The sequence below is a fragment of the Primulina huaijiensis genome, chromosome 2, assembly GCF_012295235.1.
Source record: "Primulina huaijiensis isolate GDHJ02 chromosome 2, ASM1229523v2, whole genome shotgun sequence".
NCBI lineage: Eukaryota > Viridiplantae > Streptophyta > Magnoliopsida > Lamiales > Gesneriaceae > Primulina > Primulina huaijiensis.
In genome coordinates this window covers 319873-337773 of record NC_133307.1, presented here as the reverse complement: position 1 = coordinate 337773, position 17901 = coordinate 319873, and the positions used below count along the sequence as shown (strand labels likewise).

Genomic DNA, 17901 nt, shown 5'->3' with positions numbered 1-17901 from the left:
GCATGTGAACTATCCCGTGCAACGAGAGCATGATCATTTGAACTTAATCGGGAAAGCAGTCTGTTAGAATATTTCATGTTGGAAATCTTGATTTTGATGTTAACAAAACCTGTTATTTTATTTCTAATGAATTTACCTAAGTGCGCAGAAAGCTGAAACTGATCAGGCTTCGAACTGATCAGTTACCGAGCCAAAACTGAAGCAATCGAGACGCAAACTGAAAGTACCAACTGATTGACTGAACTGAACCAGCCTAACTGATATATCAAAGAACAGTTCAGCTGATAGGTGATTCAGCAGAAGATCTTCGAAAGCCCGGCCAGCTGATGAAGAGTTCAACTGATGAAGAGCCCAGCTGACCAGTTCAATTGAATCAGTGAAATCAGTTCAGCTGACGAGCCAACTGATTTCACCACATCAATTCAAGACCAGTTCAGCTAACCAGTTCAGAGCATCAGTTAGGAGCCGACCAGTTTGCAGAACAAGACAAGCTTATCTAAGTGGAATCCTCATATGCCCATTAAGGAAAGCAAATGTCTGATCAAAGGACAATAAATAAACGTTGCAGCAGAGCTTAAATCCAAAATGTTCCAGAATAGATGTCGGAAAGTACAAGACAAATTACGAGGAACGAATTCAAACTGCAACGAACATATTTGATGAGTCTTGGTGTACGGTCACATTGTCTCTATAAATACAAGATCAAGACCATCAACAAATAGAGCGTGTGGAAAAAGAAAAGGTGTGGAAAAACAAGTGTGTATCAGCTTACAAGAAGCAAACAGCCCAGATTTGATGGAATACTTCAACGTGTTATCAGCTTAGATTAAAAGCACAATTCCATTAGTATGTGAGAACACTTTTATGTTGTATTTATAGATCAGTTCTCACACACACACCATCACTCACATATACACAAAGAATCGAGCTTATTGAATAGCTGAGTGAGTCTTGCACAAAGACAATAAACTTGTGTATGTAGTATTTAACACATAGATATTAAACAAGTGTTGGTTGGAAGGTGCTGCATTCAGTCTAGACTAGGAGTTCAGTTAGGCAGTAGCATAAGTTCTAAGCTGAGTGAGTTTGTACAACGTTTTGTATAAATCAAAGCCTTCTATTGGATCCTACCCGAGGCGGTAGAAGGGGTGACGTAGGAGCAGTTGAAGTCTCCGGACATCCATAAACATATCTTGTGTATTTAACTATTTAAATTTTGTTTTAAACTGATTTGATCAGTTCGAGCTAATATCAGTTTGGTTCTCACCATAACTGACTGATACAAGCAAGAACTGATCCCCCCTTATTTCAGTTAATCAGTTTACACAAGCTAAAAGTTTTAAGTTGATTAGCTTTCTTAACGAAGGATTATTTCGAGTATTTTCCGGTTGGTTTGAAAACCAAACTCGATTTAATTCATCGGTGTTTACATTCTAAGAACACAAGCTGTTGCAGCTCATTGAGAATATTGTGTTTGAAGCACCTTGTAGGTGCTCAGAACTGATCCCATCACAGCCCAAGTCGCTACGAAGGAAAACTGTGAGAAAATTATCAAATATTCCTCATCTGTTGTGGTCAAGATCACCAAAACCCCAGCCAAACCCCTAAAAGTTCAACTGTTCATATGTCTAAGGAAAATAAATATGTTTCACCTGGTCGGCTTCTGATTTCACAGGGGTTCTAAAGGATTTCATGGAACGCTAGCTGAATGTATTGAGTGATTTTGACCTGTTGTAAAAAAAAGGTACTTTGGTTAGAAAAAAAATGCGGTCATTGACTCATTCGTGAGAAAGTGAAGGAATTTTCGAAAGCCGGACACATACAAGAATTACAATTCCTGAGTTGGTTATCTAATGTTGTCCTCGTACCCAAGTCTCCGGGGAAGCGGAGGATGTGCATAGACTTTCATGACCTTAATCGGGACTGTCCGAAGGATTGTTACCAGTTTTTTTTAATCGAAAAATTAATTGATTCTACCACTGGATATGAGCTCTTATGCTCTTTGGATACTTACCAAGGGTACCATCAAATCCATTTGGCCGAGCCGGACATAGACAAGGTGAGCTTTATTACAAAAGATGGGAAGCTTTGTTATGTTGTCATGGTATTTGATCTCAAAAATGATGAGGCTATATACCAAAAGCTCGTGGACAAAGTATTTAAATATCATATCAATCGTAATGTGGAGGTATATGTTGATGACATCCTGGTTAAGGCTAAGGTAGCAGATGAGCTTATCACTGATGTAGAAAAGAATTTTTCTAATCTTCGTAATTATAGACTGAAGTTGAATCCCAGAAAATACACTTTTAGGGTTCAGACGAGAAGTTTTTTAGGTACATGAGTACTCAATGGGGCATCGAGACCAATCCAGAAAAAGTCCATGATCTGCCATTATGGGACCTCCTCGAAATATTCATGAAGTGCATAAAGTAATAGGATTGATTGCATCCTTATCAAGGTTTTTAGCCCGATCTGCTGACCAAAGTCTTCTGTTCTTTAAAGAATTCTGAAAGCCTTTGAATTTTTAATGGAATGCAGAAAGTAAGCAAGCTTTTCAAGAGAAAGTTTTATCTTTGTGGCTTATTCGTTCTCAACAAGCCCACCCGTGGCAAAGAGTTATTTGTATATTTAGCAGTAACTGCTTGAGCAACAATCTCAATATTGGTTAGAAGATAGGATTCAATTCATCATCCTCTTTATTTTGTTATTCATGCCCTTAATGGGGCCGAGTTGAACTACACTACTCAATAGAAATTGGCTCAGACCTTGGTCATTACAGCTCAGAAGTCGAGGCTATATTTTCTATATCATCCTATCACGGTACTCACTAAAAGTACTTTGGGAAGAATTATATATTATTAAGATGTTTTCGGAAGACTCGTCAAATTGTTAACTGAGCTCAGTGAGTAAGATATATGAAGTTTCAGCCTTGAGCTACCATTAAAGCCCATGCATTGGATGATTTCTTGGCAGAAGCAATTCAGATAGGTGAAAAAATAGTAGAAGATTTTTGTGGCAACTCTTCTTTCCAAGCAAGCAGTGGGGTTTACATCTTCATGATATCACCTTGGGAGAAAGAAACAAGCCTAGCTATAAAATTGGATATTCAGACATCTAAAAACAAAGTAGAATATGAGGCCCTTCTGCTAGGGTTGAGGGCCGCTCAAAGTATACGAGTTTCCCGAGTCATTCTATACTCAGACTCTCCGCTTGTGATTCCACAAAGCATTGGAAAGTTTGAGTTGAAAAACAATAAGATCACCAAATATGCACAAGCCTTCAATCTATCTCAGGTAGCCTTTGTTGATCTCATTATACAGCATATCTCTCGAACTGGAAATGTACAATAATATAATTTGGCTAGAATGACCAGCTCCCTTGTTCGACCTATCAGCTCGGAAGTTATCGAGCATACAAAAGAAGTCACAGCCGAGATAAATAAAAGAGATTGAATGTATGATATTTATCAGTATTTACACTACGAAATTCTCCATACTGATCAGATAAGAAAGTGGGAAACCAAGAGAAAAGCTATGCATTTTGTTCGGATAAATTACTGTACAAAATGTCCTTTTCCAGGCCACTTTTGAAGTGTGTAGGAGGTGAAAAAGCTTATTATGTTCTACGAGCAATTCATAAAGGATGTTATGGGAATCACTTGGGTAGCATGGCTCTAGCTAGGAAAACTTTTCTGGCCGGATTCTTTGGCCTATTTTGAAGAATAACCAGATAGTTATAGTAAAAAAATGTCAGAATTGTCAGTGGCATGCTAAGCTTCAATGGAAACTGGTCAAGCTCATGAAGGTTGCCATCTCATCTTTCTTTTTTGACCAATAAAGCCTGGATATTGTCGGATGATTCTTTATGGTGATGGGTGAAATAAAATTTTTACTCGTCCTTGTGGATTACTTTTTCAAAAGGGTGGAAGCCGAGTCGTTGGCTTGGATCAAAGAGAATGAAGTGTTAACCTTCCTCTGGAAGAATCTTTTTTTTCTCTTTGAGATATCAAAAAGACTTATTTTTACTAATGGAAGAAAATTATGCGGGTTTAAAGTACGGACATGATGTAGAAAGATGAAAAATAAAACAAATGTTTACTTCAGTGGTCTACCCACAGAGCAATAGACAATTAGAGGTTACCAAAAGATCAATTGTGCAGACGTTGAAAGTTAGGCTCGAATCGGCCAAAGGAAAGTGGGTGGACGAGCTCCCAAGTGTTACATCATGGTATATGGTGCGGATGCAGTTTTACCGATAAAAATTGGTCAAGACAGTGTCCAGATACTGAGTTATGTGCCAGATAATGATGCTTTATGAGCAATGGACTTGGATTTGATGGAAAAGAAAAGGAACCGAGTAGCTGTGCGGCTCGCTGCTCTTGAAAAAAAATGGCTCGGGACATTATTCAGCCCAACACAACTTGGAAACTACAAAATCCCGATCAGCTAGACACACTATTAAGTCCAACACATCTTGGAAAAATACAAAAATCCGAGCAATTCAACACCTTATGTAGGACCGAGCGCCTGCCGCTTTACCAAAAGTTATAGCTGGTGGTAATGGTGTAGCTCAAATCTTTCAAACCGCACAGCAGCTCAAGCACCACGGTTTGATCGCTCTACCAAGCAGGGACAATTATTGCATCTAACACCTTATAATCCAAAAACAGTTTTTTAAAATAAAAAATCTCGACTAGCTCAACACGTTATTGAGCCCACACAGCTTGGAAAATTAAAAATCCTTAACAACTCGGCATATCATAGGCCCAACAATATTTGGCATAAATGTTAGTTCGATCATCTTGGAAATTGATGAAAATTTGCTCGGTTTTACATAGAACAAAATTTTATGTTTTACCATGGTGAATATTTTGCTCATGTTATAGATTTTATACTAAGAAAAATCTTAAATTTTACATATTTTCCGAGTAGGTACCCTCCTCGGATAGGAGATTCAATAATCAATATTTAGTAAAATTTACCATTTCATTTTTTACTTTGGTCTTAATACCATGCACGGATTATAAATTAAACACACTACTCGGAATATGTTTTCAACACTTAGTAAAAGTTTGACATTTAACATTTTGCTCGGGTTTGAAGTACCATCCTCGGATTATGATCTCGGTATTTAGTATTATTCAGACGTATAATGTGCTCGGCTAAAATTTAAGATAAGATAGCTTAAATAAAATGTGTATTGCATTGAGAGAAACATAATTATTACAAAAGATGAGGAAAAAAAAAGAACAAAAGAACAAATAACATGAACTATGATTGATCGGCGTTCCTCGACTCCTCGATATTTTCCTGGCTAGAAAGTTCACCCTCCTCGAGCATATCCTCAAGGGCCTTATCTATATTAAGGGAAGAGGTTGGACGCTCTTCTTTAGAATTATCATTGGTTTGGAACTGAGCAAACAGACCTGTAAGCCTTACTCGAAGCACTCTTCTGGCTTTTCCGAATACATGGCTCGGGAGGAGAGATGACTTGAGTCTCGGCTTGCTCGGCCTTCTTCCTCTTCAGAGCCTTGAGCATTTTAGCTCTCATGATTCAGTCGTCTGCACAAAAAACAAATTGGTTAGGTTCGTTTGGAAAAAAATGTAAAGTCGAATAAGACGGGAACCTGAACCCTATTTACAGACCCTTGTTTGCACAGAAACCAAAGTTTCACAAGACATCATCCTTTATAAAGCTTGTAGTGCATAAACAAATGGAGGACATTGTGGCCAGCAAATTGGGAAAATGATGAATGGAGTCAAGAGCAGGAGATGGCCGAATTGTTACCTCCTCAGGCCAGTCCATCTTGCAGACCCAGACCTCGGGGAATCGGACAAATAAGAACCTGTTCGACCACTGTTTGTGAGAGGTATCACGAAAATTGGCATTTGGTTCAGATGTTCATATAGAACCGACCCGAGGCCACTCTCTTAATACTTACAAACTTAAGGAAAAGAGCTACACTAATGGGGACTAAGGTACCTAAAAACGCCTAAAGAAAGAAGGTTAGAGTAGAAGTTCGAGACCAATTAGCTCGGGTAGATACACTAGTGTTTGCACATTTTTTGGGTGAGGCGGGGCACACGAAACCTAAGTCCCATGTCTATTTTGTCAATGTAAAATGTGTAGAAACCTTCAGGCAAGTTATGTGCCACATCATCAATGTCAGACATGTTCAATTCAAAACCAGCTGGCATGCACGAACTTTATTTAACTTCATCTCATTTTTCAGGATCTAAATAAGGTCGCACAAGTCATGCGAAGGAACCTCAGCTGCCCTCACGCAAGCTTCCTTGGACCTAATTTTCTTAAGCCTCCTAGCCTGTTGTGACTCCTGCTCGAAGCTTGACAAGTGCTCAGAAGAAGAGGCAACATCTACATACTCTGCTACCTCACTACTACACTAGGGTTGGGACTAGACAATTTTTTGGAAATGGAAGTGACTTACTGAAAAAATAAATAAAGCAAAGGAGAAATAGAGAGGGAAATTCTGGTCGTGAATGGCTTTTTCAGTTCGACAAGATAACGACACAAGAAGAAAAAAATGAAAATGACATGAAAGAACCATATATTTATATGGGAGTTCATATGATCGAAATCGTGCAATTGGAAACAATCTGACGACACGGATTTGAGCAGGAGGCTGGGTAGACTCCTCGAGAAACAAACCATCGGGAAATCTCAGTCGTACACATTATTATCTATGGTGGAGAAAATAAGCCCGCGCATCGGGATCTTGATCGTTCATTTTTACAGTTAAGATCTAGCCTAAACTAACACAAATGCTGAAGAAATACAAGGCTAAGATAAGCATTGTGTATTGGGGTCGACAACGCTTGATCGACCCATATAAGAGAGAAATCCGACCCAAACTATTATAGACTCGAGCCCATTTACAAAACTAATGAACCCACATTTGATATTATTAAGCTAGAGTATGAGCCAAAACCTCACTCAGAGGCCAAACTGATCTCCGCTCTGGAAAAGTCTAACAAGAAGGAAAGGCACGAACAACTAAGCTAATGGCATTGTCAGACGAGTGGAGCCCATATTAGGGACATCCGAGCCGAGCTCAGACGAATACATTGATAAATAAAGATAAAGTCTCATAAACATAACACTTAAACCAATTTTGCACGATAAAGATAAATCTCAAAGACATCGAAATATATTCCAAATATTTAATATACCACAAATAATATCAGATTAGCAGAAATCTCGTATTCTAAGGACTTGTCATACTAGAATTATTTTCCTACAAAGTATCTAGTTTCTCTCGACTTTATAAACATCAGATACATCTCATGATTTTATACATTCTCTCATTACTATCACTAAACACTACTCTTATTGAACACTTAAATTTTGTCTCCTTGCTGACTTAAACATCGGAGGGCCTACGCCAGAAACATATCTGACGCCCTCTAACTCATATTTGCATCAAAGCTCTGCTCGACCCACATCAAATCAGCAAGAAGTACTTTGCTCACCAAATTGAGCTCAATGTGGAATTTTGGTTACAAGAGTAAAGAATGCGTATATGAATTAATTATATTAAAGGAAAAAATACCAATATATTACCAAGTGAACATGTCAAAAACATAGAATGATAAACAATTCATTTGTGTTGTGTATATATTTGGTCAATTTGATCGTAAGCATTTGTAGTGGCGTTCGAACTTTTCTTTTTTACGCAAATAAATTCACTCGAATACAAAAAGTCAAAGATAACTGGTCAACCATAATTCTCAAATCTCTTATAGTAAAATAAATTATATGAATTTCTTCACACTTATTATTCAAAATAAGTCATCTAACGCGTAACAAATCAACATTAAGAAACGTAAATAGCATTTTTTTCCCAACATGCATCATATTTGAAATGTGAAATTTCTTTATACATTTGGAATAATTAAATTAAATTGAATTTGATTGATAAAAACCATAATCTAAAATTTCAGAAAGTAATGCTAAAATATAATAATAAATTGGATTAATTATCCAGTAGATACAAATCCAAAATTACACAAAAATGAATGAAAGCATCAATAGATTACAAGTTATATGAAAATAGGAAAAGTGGACAAGAGGTGTAATTTCTTTTATTCAATTATATAATGCAAAAAAGTTTCTATTATCCATATTTTTATTTTAGAAAATTGTTTGTTGAGAAAAGTATATATTGTAAACATGAGGTCATATTTGTACTTTGAATGCATTTTTTTCTTCCACAAAAGAGTAAAATTTAACAAAAAAAAAAATTAACTATTTCATGCCACGTAAAAAAATATATAAAATTTAATTTTTTTTTTAAAAGTAATTAGTAAGTGAAGATGTCACGATTTTATTTTCAAAAGGAAAATGACGTGACATATTTATTATAATTACTATTAGAAAGCACATGATGCAATCATATACATATAGATATATACAGCGTTCGCATGATTATATGATTGGAAAGATATCATATTTTAAAGAATTATTATTTCCCCATCTACATAATTTTTTATTTTAAGGAAAAAACAAATATTATTCAACATTTATACGGTATTGTTGTAAACACTGGCTATTTTTGGATTTTATTAGATACAACTCTCTTTCGAATTAAAAACACATATTCCCTTATATAATATAATTTTATATGAGTAGGTCTCTTGTGAGACGATTTAATCTTTATCTGTGAGACGGGTCAACCCTACCGATATGAACAATAAAAAGTAATATTCTTAGCATAAAAAGTAATATTTTTTCATGGATGACCCAAATAAGAGATCCGTCTCACAAAATACGACCCGTGAGACTGTCTCACACAAGTTTTTGCCATTTTAGAAAAGAACTAAACAAGGAAAAATAAAAAAATCAAAATATGAATTTTGATGCCAAAAAATTACTTCATATAATCGCATTTTAATATATAAAATTAAACTCGGATTACGTGTTAATATTATGTGTAAAAAATGTTATGGTGACAATATTAAGAATGAGGGTGATTGGACAACCAAGCATCATCAGCGGTCGTCTATTTTAGCAAAATCCAAATAATTTTTGAATTAGGTTTTTTTTAATGAAAATTCGGACCCATCTTTGAGAAATTGTCTAAAATATCATTTTCATATTTATAAAATCCAATCTATTTATAATTATATATATCTTTAAAATTAATTAGGTGTTTCTTTTGAATTTTCTCTTTGCTTTTTAATGTGCAAAATTATAGTAAAAAAAAGATGAAGCAAATATTAATTTTCAAATCAAAAAAACAAATGTATTTAAAATTTTTAAATATATATATATATATATAAAATTATCGAGTTCCCATGTCGAAGAAAAACAATTCCACTATTAAGTCGGGCCAACCCATTGGTAAATAATTAGATAAATGTAGGTTATAATTTTTTTTATTAAATTAAATAAAAAACGATAATTTAATTCAATTAGCTTCAAAAATTGATGTGTATAATTTAATTTAATCTAACATAAATAAAACATATAAGCAACGATACGAAGCTCACGCAAGGGAAAAAAAATTCTACGCAGCAGTCATCTCTCTTTTTTAACCCAAAAAAAAAAAAAAGACTCGCCTATTTTCCTCTCCTCTATTCGATTCAACCCACCCCATGAAGTGTATTATTTTTCTGATAGAAGAAAAGAAAACCCAGGTTTTACTTTCTCCATTTCCATCTTCTCATGTACACATACAAACAAGGTTCGAATACATATTAGATGAACAAACTGTTTGTATTTTCCTTGCGTGTTTATGTAACCACTTGTGTTGTGTTTGTTGTTTTCTTTTTCTTTTTCTTTTTTGCATTCCATACCCATTTCCTCAGCTTTCTTTTACGCTTGTCTTTCATGATTGTGCTGTGTATGCATCTGTCTGTGTGCGTGTTTTGTATGTAAAAGATGTTTTCTTGGCTCAAGAGAGATGGTGCTTGTGGGAATATAATGATTTCTGAAGTGTTAAGAGGAGTTTAATTTGGTGAGATCACATTGGTATTTCCAGTGAAGTTGATGCCTTTATTCGTAGTTGGAAATTTTTTGCATCGTATTTTGTTTTGAATTTCGGCTTTCCTCCAAATTTGTCCGTAAAATTGCAAGTTGCTAAAATCAAGGTTCTTGGTTTGGCTTTGTTCGATTGGGAATTGAGAATGACTTGGGTTTTCCTGGTTTGGGATCACTGAGTTTTTTTGGCGATAACGACGTTGTCTTTATCTCTCAGTTATGTCTTGAAAAATAGGTCTGACGTTTTCTTTCATTGATGTTTGCTTGCTGGCTTTTGCAAATTTTGTTCTCCAGGGGATCCGTTTTTCAAGTGTTACGATTTCCAAGAAAACGATCCACATATGCTGTACAAATGCGAGTTTTATTCTCTTTTGCACTTTATGCTGATATGTTTTGTGGCAAATTTTAAATTTCTATTTTGTTGTCTGTTTCTAAACCTTAAATCATGGCAAAAATTCCATCTTGCATTTGAAATTGATTGCAGTCACCACAGCATTGCTACAAGAAGCATCTGAAGTTTTAAACTTGTTCCTATTCCTTACATTGCTTTACATTGCTGTCCTTCAATTATATTTCCTGTTTGTTATAAAGGTTATCATAAACAACAGGAGCATCATGTTTATTTGCTTATGCTGCATGTCATCTTATATATGTTAGAAGTACAGTTCTTTTTTATGAAACCCGAGTTCCATTATTCTGCTAGCTTACAAGTTTCTTTATTCCAATTATCCAAGATCAATTTGTGTCAACTGATAACATGGATAACATGGACAAGAATTTTGCCAGTGTCCTTCATACATTTCTATAGCTTTCTATAGACTCGTATGAAACTAGTTCTGTTATTTCTAATAGAAAATTGTTATTTCAACTACAGATGACACCAGTTCATGTAGATCAAAATAGGGATTATTCTGATACAATGCAGGATGAGCAGTTGCATCCATCAAATTTTGACAACTTTGGTGAGACAGATACCTTACCTCGAATTTCATCAAATTCTCCTGACTCATGTGACGAGTTTGGGGAGCCAGATATTTTTCCTCGAATTGGAAATCAATATCAAGTTCAAATTCCAGATCTTATTGGAGCTTCCAATCATATCTCTTATAATGCCTTCACCGGCTCGCCGGTTCCTTTAACCTCCATGGATCAGGTGAAGAACAATGGTGAAATAGAGACTTATTCAGAACATAAGAATGTCATTAAAAGAGACACCGATTCGAATTGTGACATCTTAAAGATTAGTATCAAGTCTTTATATCATCCAAGGTATCCTATAGGGAAGTCACCTGACCTATCATCAATGGAGAAATTACATCAGGGCGATGGTCAAGGCGATCTCGCGGCTCCTGGATTGTCAGATGAATATTGGAATGATGCTGAAAAGGCTGGCTTTCTTCTTGGTTTATACATGTTTGAGAAGAATTTTGTTGAGGTGAAGCGGTTCGTTGGAACAAAAGAAATGGGTGCGATACTATCATTTTATTATGGGGAATTTTATGGCACCGGTGTCTATCATAAATGGTCCGAAGGCCGAAAGATAAAAAGCAAGAAATGTGTTTATGGCCGGAAGATATTTTCTGGATTGAGGCAGCAGGAGCTGCTATCTCGAATACTTCCTGGCCTGTCTGAAGAATGTCGAACTGTGTTATTGGAGGTACTGCTGAAATTTATTTTTGTGTGAACTCAACTATGACTGTCTTCGATGAATAAAGGCATACATAACGGAAGGAATATTTTAAAATTCTACTAAAGTTTCCATTTATCCTATGACAGGTGTCTAAGAGATTTGGGGATGAAAAAATGTCACTGACTGAGTATGTTGCTTCTTTGAAGGCCATGATTGGTATGAGTGCTTTTGTGGAAGCTGTTGGAATTGGTACAGGAAAACAAGATCTTACAAGAATGGCCATGGAACCTGCAAGGTCCAATCAAGCTGTCCAAATGCGGCTTGAGATACCGACCGGAAAAGCATGTTCTTCTCTTACAACCGATGAAATCATTAAATTCCTAAGTGGAGACTACAGATTGAGCAAAGCTCGGTCAAACGATTTGTTCTGGGAAGCAATTTGGCCACGTTTGTTGGAGAGAGGTTGGCATTCAGAGCAGCCTAAAGATCATGTATATGCTGTTGGTTCTAACCATTGTTTGGTTTTCCTTGTACCTGGTGTTCAGAAATTCTCAAGAAGGAAACTTGTGAAAGGAGATCACTATTTTGACTCGGTGACTGATGTTTTGAGTAAAGTTGCTAAAGAGCCGGAGTTAATTGAGCTCCACACTGAAGAAGATGGCACCAACAAGAACCAAGAAGATTATAAATGCACCAGCGAAAGGGAGGTGGAAGAAGATGATAGCGATCAGTCTTCAAGACAGCAGCATTTTTATCTCCAACCTCGGACTCCTATTCGTGATTCTGGTGCAATCAAGTTTACTGTTGTAGATACAAGCCTCTCTGATGGCAAAGTAAGAGAAATAAGAAGCCTTCCAACTGAACTTTGTTATATTTTGACTAATGGGAAACGAACAACTGTTATGGATGAGGAGACCTCAGATGAGAGTGCATATGAATCTGAAACGATAAGCGGCGTTTTACTTAACGCATCCGTGATGGATAAGGTCAGTGTCAGACCAAATAAATCCGGTGCAGAAATGCTGCCTGGCAAGAAAAACCATATAGGCGGTACAATGCATCAAGATTCTCATGATGTTTCTAACGACATATCTCTCATTAGCCTGAAGAAAAAGAAGAATTTACGAGAGAATAATGAATCAAGGAAGGTCGTAGCACCCCCGTTGAGCCGGAAGCTGAAGAAAGGAAATAAGCCGTATACAGCTCCCTCCACAAAACAATGTAGGAAATTAATTTCTGGTAGTTGTGTGGAAGCCAGAAACCACATGACATGTGCTTTGACATCCACCAGATTGGATAATGAGATCTTGGGTTGCTGCTCAGGGATTCACGACTCTACTGAAAATTTTTCTTCTGAGACGTGTCCATGTCAGAATAAGTTGGCATCCACTGGTTCACCAAATGATAGTGCCGCTGAGAATGTAGAATGTAATCTTAATACCTCTATTCACGCGACAGAATTTGCTCAAGTGAACCCGCGATCTCAGACTTTGATCGACCTTAACATTCCTCAAGTTTTCCCGGACCTAGAGAATGGTATCATCACTACTGAGTCAAGTAAAAAGCAAGATAACGGTATACTCAAGACAGATGACCAAAGTTTACCGAAGGTGTCTCCTATTCAGCCCACATCTGAGCAGCAGTCAACAATGAATTCTCTGAGACATGGCACAAGGAACCGACCTCCAACAACTAAAGCTCTGGAAGCTCGAGCGAATGGATATTTGACTGTAAATCGAAGGCGGAAAAGTAAGGGAACTAGTTGGCAAGAAGACCCATCATCAAGACCTTTGCAGCGTACACGTGTTGTGGTAGGTCGTGAGGAGTCGTCTGCCAGCGTTTTTCTGCCTTCACAGATTGAAAAGGCTGAGAATGGTGTATTTGATGGTGAAAATTCTTAACATGTTTCGCGAACTTCGAGCAATGCCTGTGGCAAATGAGGAGCCAGTTGAGGACAAGTTGCCTCGGAACTCGAGCCACGGGAACTAAAATTCACGCTGATGATTGTTCCTGAAGTAGCATGCTCTGGAGTTATTGGGACGTTGAACAGAAGACATTCCAGTCGTCGGAGATGATGCTTTGCATAATTGCATTGCTTATGCTATTAAAAGCGTCGGAAAATCCATGTTGAAAAGCATCTTCCTTTTTCCCCCCTTGTAAGTGTAATGTTTACATGCATTTTTGCCATACCTCCATATTTCTTGTTTCTATTGTTTGCTTTTTCGGAAATTCTAATGGTTATAGAATTATTTGCAACATAAAATCCGAACTCGAGTTTTGCACTAAAACAGTAACATGTATGCAATGCTTCTTAGATACAGAACAGAACGTAAAAAGCTGTGAACAAATCCCGAGTCAAATCATACATGTTACTCATCCCCGTTTCTTGAAGGGGAAAGACAAGTATAGAAGTCCAAGGAAAACATGGAAAAAGAGACTACGTTAAATGAAACGAATGAAGGGCTAAAGAAAGGATCAAGAAAGTGGGGAAAAAAAAAAAAAACTGATAAATTCAAATCAAAATGTACTGCAGCCGGTCCGATGAAAATTCATAAACGACAAAAGTTAAAGCGCTAGCAGGTGCTGCTTTGACAACTGATGGAGCGATGCCCTTGTACCAACCATCTGCATGCAAAATTTGCTTGAGAGCATGATACATATTCGGGAACCATAATGCTTTACTCCAGCTCCATATCTTGGATCCCTTTGCATTCCTTTGATCTGCAAGTGAATTACTCGTGAACACACAAGTAGAATGGAGAAATGAGATTAATAATCAACTATGGATAAGTGATTTTACATTATACAAATCTCCAATGTAAAGGCTGATATATAACACAGAAGCCAGAAAGCAGAAGTCAATGTTGTGTAAAACCTAGTACGGGGGACTTGGACATTTGTGGTTTGAGGGCATCTTAAATCTTCCGGATCACTGTCCGTCTGTCCCTAATCATCTCGACTCGTCTTTCTCTCTGGGCCTATGTCTATCACATTAGTGTTTTCCTTGGTTTGACTAAACTTAAGAGATATGGCTTGATCCCCCTCCATGTAACCTGTTTCAAATATATATGAGCAGGTTGTGATATGCCTTAAACTTCTGCCGCTCTACAAATCTTCTGGAAAAATAAACAGCTAAATAACGCGAGGTGTTTCACCTGAAATCTTTTCTTCACAACATCAAGGGGATGACACACAGTTCTAACACATGTTCCAGCAGCCAAGCCACAAATGAAAAGCTGGAAGCCAGTGAGGGGTGAATCGTTAGTTTTTCTAGTACAGGATCGGTAGTGGTTCCAAGCCTAGAGGATTGAAAGAAACCAAATCAAGTCTGTCACATCTAGTTTTTACTATTTTAGAGTAAAAACTATTATCACTCATTACAAAGGCAAGTAAAGAGGATAGAAGTGCACCATTGTCCACCGTTTGAATGTATCATAGGTTCCAAAATGCAAACCAGCATAACTATCTGAGTCAATGTTGGTGTCAATCCAGCATACAATCCTCGAATGCCCCGAGATTCAAGTATGCAGACAAACGCAGCTCGCATGTTAGGGTAAACCTAAGACCGCAAAACATCTTGATTATATACAAGCAATCATACATACACTTCGCATGTGTAGCGCCCTTACCCGAGCCACTACTAAACAGACTATTAAGCATGCAACATTAAAACTTAATAACAACAATTAAACAGCGGAAACCAAGTGCTTAATCATCTTACAACCCAAATTAAAACAAAGCAAACAACAGCAGTCTTAAACATTAATACAACCATATCGAAACATAATTCTAAACAATAAAACGATGAACCACATAAAACCTCCACTGGATCACCACCGAAAACTCAACTGCTCTAGCCACTGCCCTGGTCGTCCGAACAGTCCAACCTAAGACCTGTCCCGTGGAATGGGGTGCCCAAGATGAAAACAAGGACGTGAGCGACAATCGCCCAATACGAGAATGTACGAGTATACAAACTGATATGATGCATGCGAAATGCAATATGCTCGGATATCAAGGATCAAGTCAAGAATCTCATGCTCAGTCTAGAGGCGCCTGAGTGTGTAGTCTCTGATCTGCCCTAGGCATGTTTTGGCTCCCACACTCATCATCAAGACGTGGACCTACAATGTCCAGGTCATCAGAGCCCGCGGGTCCCGTCGGACACTGTAGCTCTCGATGCCCCATCGTCCACAATACAGAATAGGGCTGAGCGGCCCCAACAAACGAGGTATATCTCAAAAGATATCAGGCTCAACATGATATGTCATGCATAATATGCCAAAGCAGTAAAACATGTATAATGCAACACATAAATATGCAGCATATAAGTGTGTATACTACGCTTGGATATCTCAGTCAGTACATCACGTACCTCACTAAAACAATCTGACAGAAAGCTCTTAACCTAGACAATACCAACAATATGAAATCACTATCAAACCAGATTCTGAATTACCAAACATGCTATAAAGTTCTTCCTAAAGGCTTTAGGATTATACCTGCGTCCGTCGTCAGCCCGCTGATGATGTCTCGATCTCAGCTCACCGACCCCCCCTCGAGTCGACACTAGCTCCGAAACTTCCCGACACCAAAGTGCCCTAGAAACTGGCTAGAAAACCTAAGATAAAAAACTATAACTCTCTCTCTGAAGGATGCGGTGTAGGAAACAAAAGAATTCGGCTTCCATTTATAGGCTGCATCCGGACTATTTCAGAAATCCGAATCAATCTTATCTGCCACGTGTCAGAATCTCATTCGTCTGGTTGGATTTCTCGAGATAACGTAATCGGAAGTAGATCGGGTTATCCATTTAAAATTCGGTGGATCCAACAGATTAATCCCAAATTATCAATTCGTTAATAATACTTAATTAACAACTCTTTAATTATCTCTTAATTAATACTTCATTCAAAATACGAATTCGGGTCATTACATCCTCCCCTCCTTAAAAAGATTTCGTCCTCGAAATCAGAACTGAAGTACAAAACAACTGAATAAAATACAACTCATGATTACAAAGATACAACTCAAAACAAATGCGGATACTCTGAGCGCATACGACTCTCTAACTCCCATGTCGCCTCTGCAGTACCTCGGCGTTGCCATTGCACTAAAACAAGTGGAATGGTCTTGTTTCTGAGCTTTTTCTCTTTCCTACCTAGGATTAAAAGTGGTTGCTCGACATAAGTCAAGTCTTCTTCAAGTTGAACATCTGTCGGACCAAGAACGTGCGATTCATCTGCTACATACCGTCGTAGCAAAGATACATGAAAGACATTATGAATGCTGGACAGATACGGCGGCAAAGCCAATCAATATGCCAAATTTCCAACACATTCCAAGATCTCAAAAGGTCCGATGAATCTTGGGGCTAATTTTCCTTTGAGTCCAAATCTCATCACCCTGCGAAATGGTGAAACTTTAAGGAAAACTTTTTCCCCTGACTGAAACTGTAGAGGTCTACGCTCGGTATTCGCGTAACTCGATTGACGATCTTGTGCAGCTTTAATTCTCTTTTTAATCAATTCCACTACGTCAATCGCTTGTTGCACTATTCAGGTCCTTGCACTTGTCGTTCTCCTACTTCGTCCCAAAACAATGGAGTACGACAACGTCTACCATTTAATGCTTCGAATGGAGCCATACCAATGCTGCTGTGGTAGCTATTGTTATATGAAAACTCCACAAGCGGCAGATGATCATGCCATGCTGGTCCAAAATCCAAAGCACAAGCACGCAACATGTCCTCGAGTGTCTGAATAGTCCTCTCAGACTGACCATCGGTCTCTGGATGATAGGCAGTACTCAAACTCAATGTCGTTCCCAACGCTTTTTGAAAACTTCCCCAGAACCTTGAGGTAAAGCGTGGATCTCTATCACTGACTATACTTGTTGGCACACCATGATATTTAAGAATCTCTTGGATGTATAGCCTTGCCATGCGATCGAAACTATATTCCCGACTATACGGAATGAAATGTGCTGACTTAGTCAGTCGGTCCACAACAACCCAAATTGCATCACAATTCTTAGAAGCCAACGGCAAGTGGGTGACAAAATCCATCGTCACATGCTCCCACTTCCACTCAGGGATAGGAAGATTCTGAAGTAATCCTCCTGGTCGTCGATGTTCGGCTTTCACTTGCTGACAAACCAAACACTTGGCTACAAACTGGTAAACACTTTTCTTCATACCCTCCCACCAAAACTTGGTCTTCAAATCCTTATACATTTTCATGCTTCCAGGGTGGATACTCAACTTACTC

The 17901-nt window shown here is 37.7% G+C and overlaps 1 protein-coding gene and 1 pseudogene across 2 annotated transcripts; one reads left to right on the top strand and one right to left on the bottom strand.

Annotated features, from left to right (window-relative positions):
- The first annotated feature begins 9521 nt into the window (after window positions 1-9521).
- Window positions 9522-13845, top strand: LOC140962576 (uncharacterized). 2 transcript variants are annotated; one of them, XM_073421531.1, is made up of 3 exons: window positions 9522-9659; window positions 10877-11659; window positions 11779-13845. In XM_073421531.1, exons 1-3 carry the CDS (start codon window positions 9618-9620, stop codon window positions 13531-13533), a joined length of 2580 nt encoding a protein of 859 aa, XP_073277632.1. In that variant the 5' UTR covers window positions 9522-9617; the 3' UTR covers window positions 13534-13845. The 2 variants fall into 2 exon arrangements, with proteins under 2 accessions (XP_073277632.1, XP_073277638.1); XM_073421537.1 differs by lacking the exon at window positions 9522-9659 and adding an exon at window positions 9719-10237.
- Window positions 13846-13898: 53 nt separating this feature from the next.
- The window catches only part of LOC140962590 (mitochondrial thiamine diphosphate carrier 2-like), an 11346-nt pseudogene continuing 7343 nt past the window's right edge, over window positions 13899-17901 (bottom strand).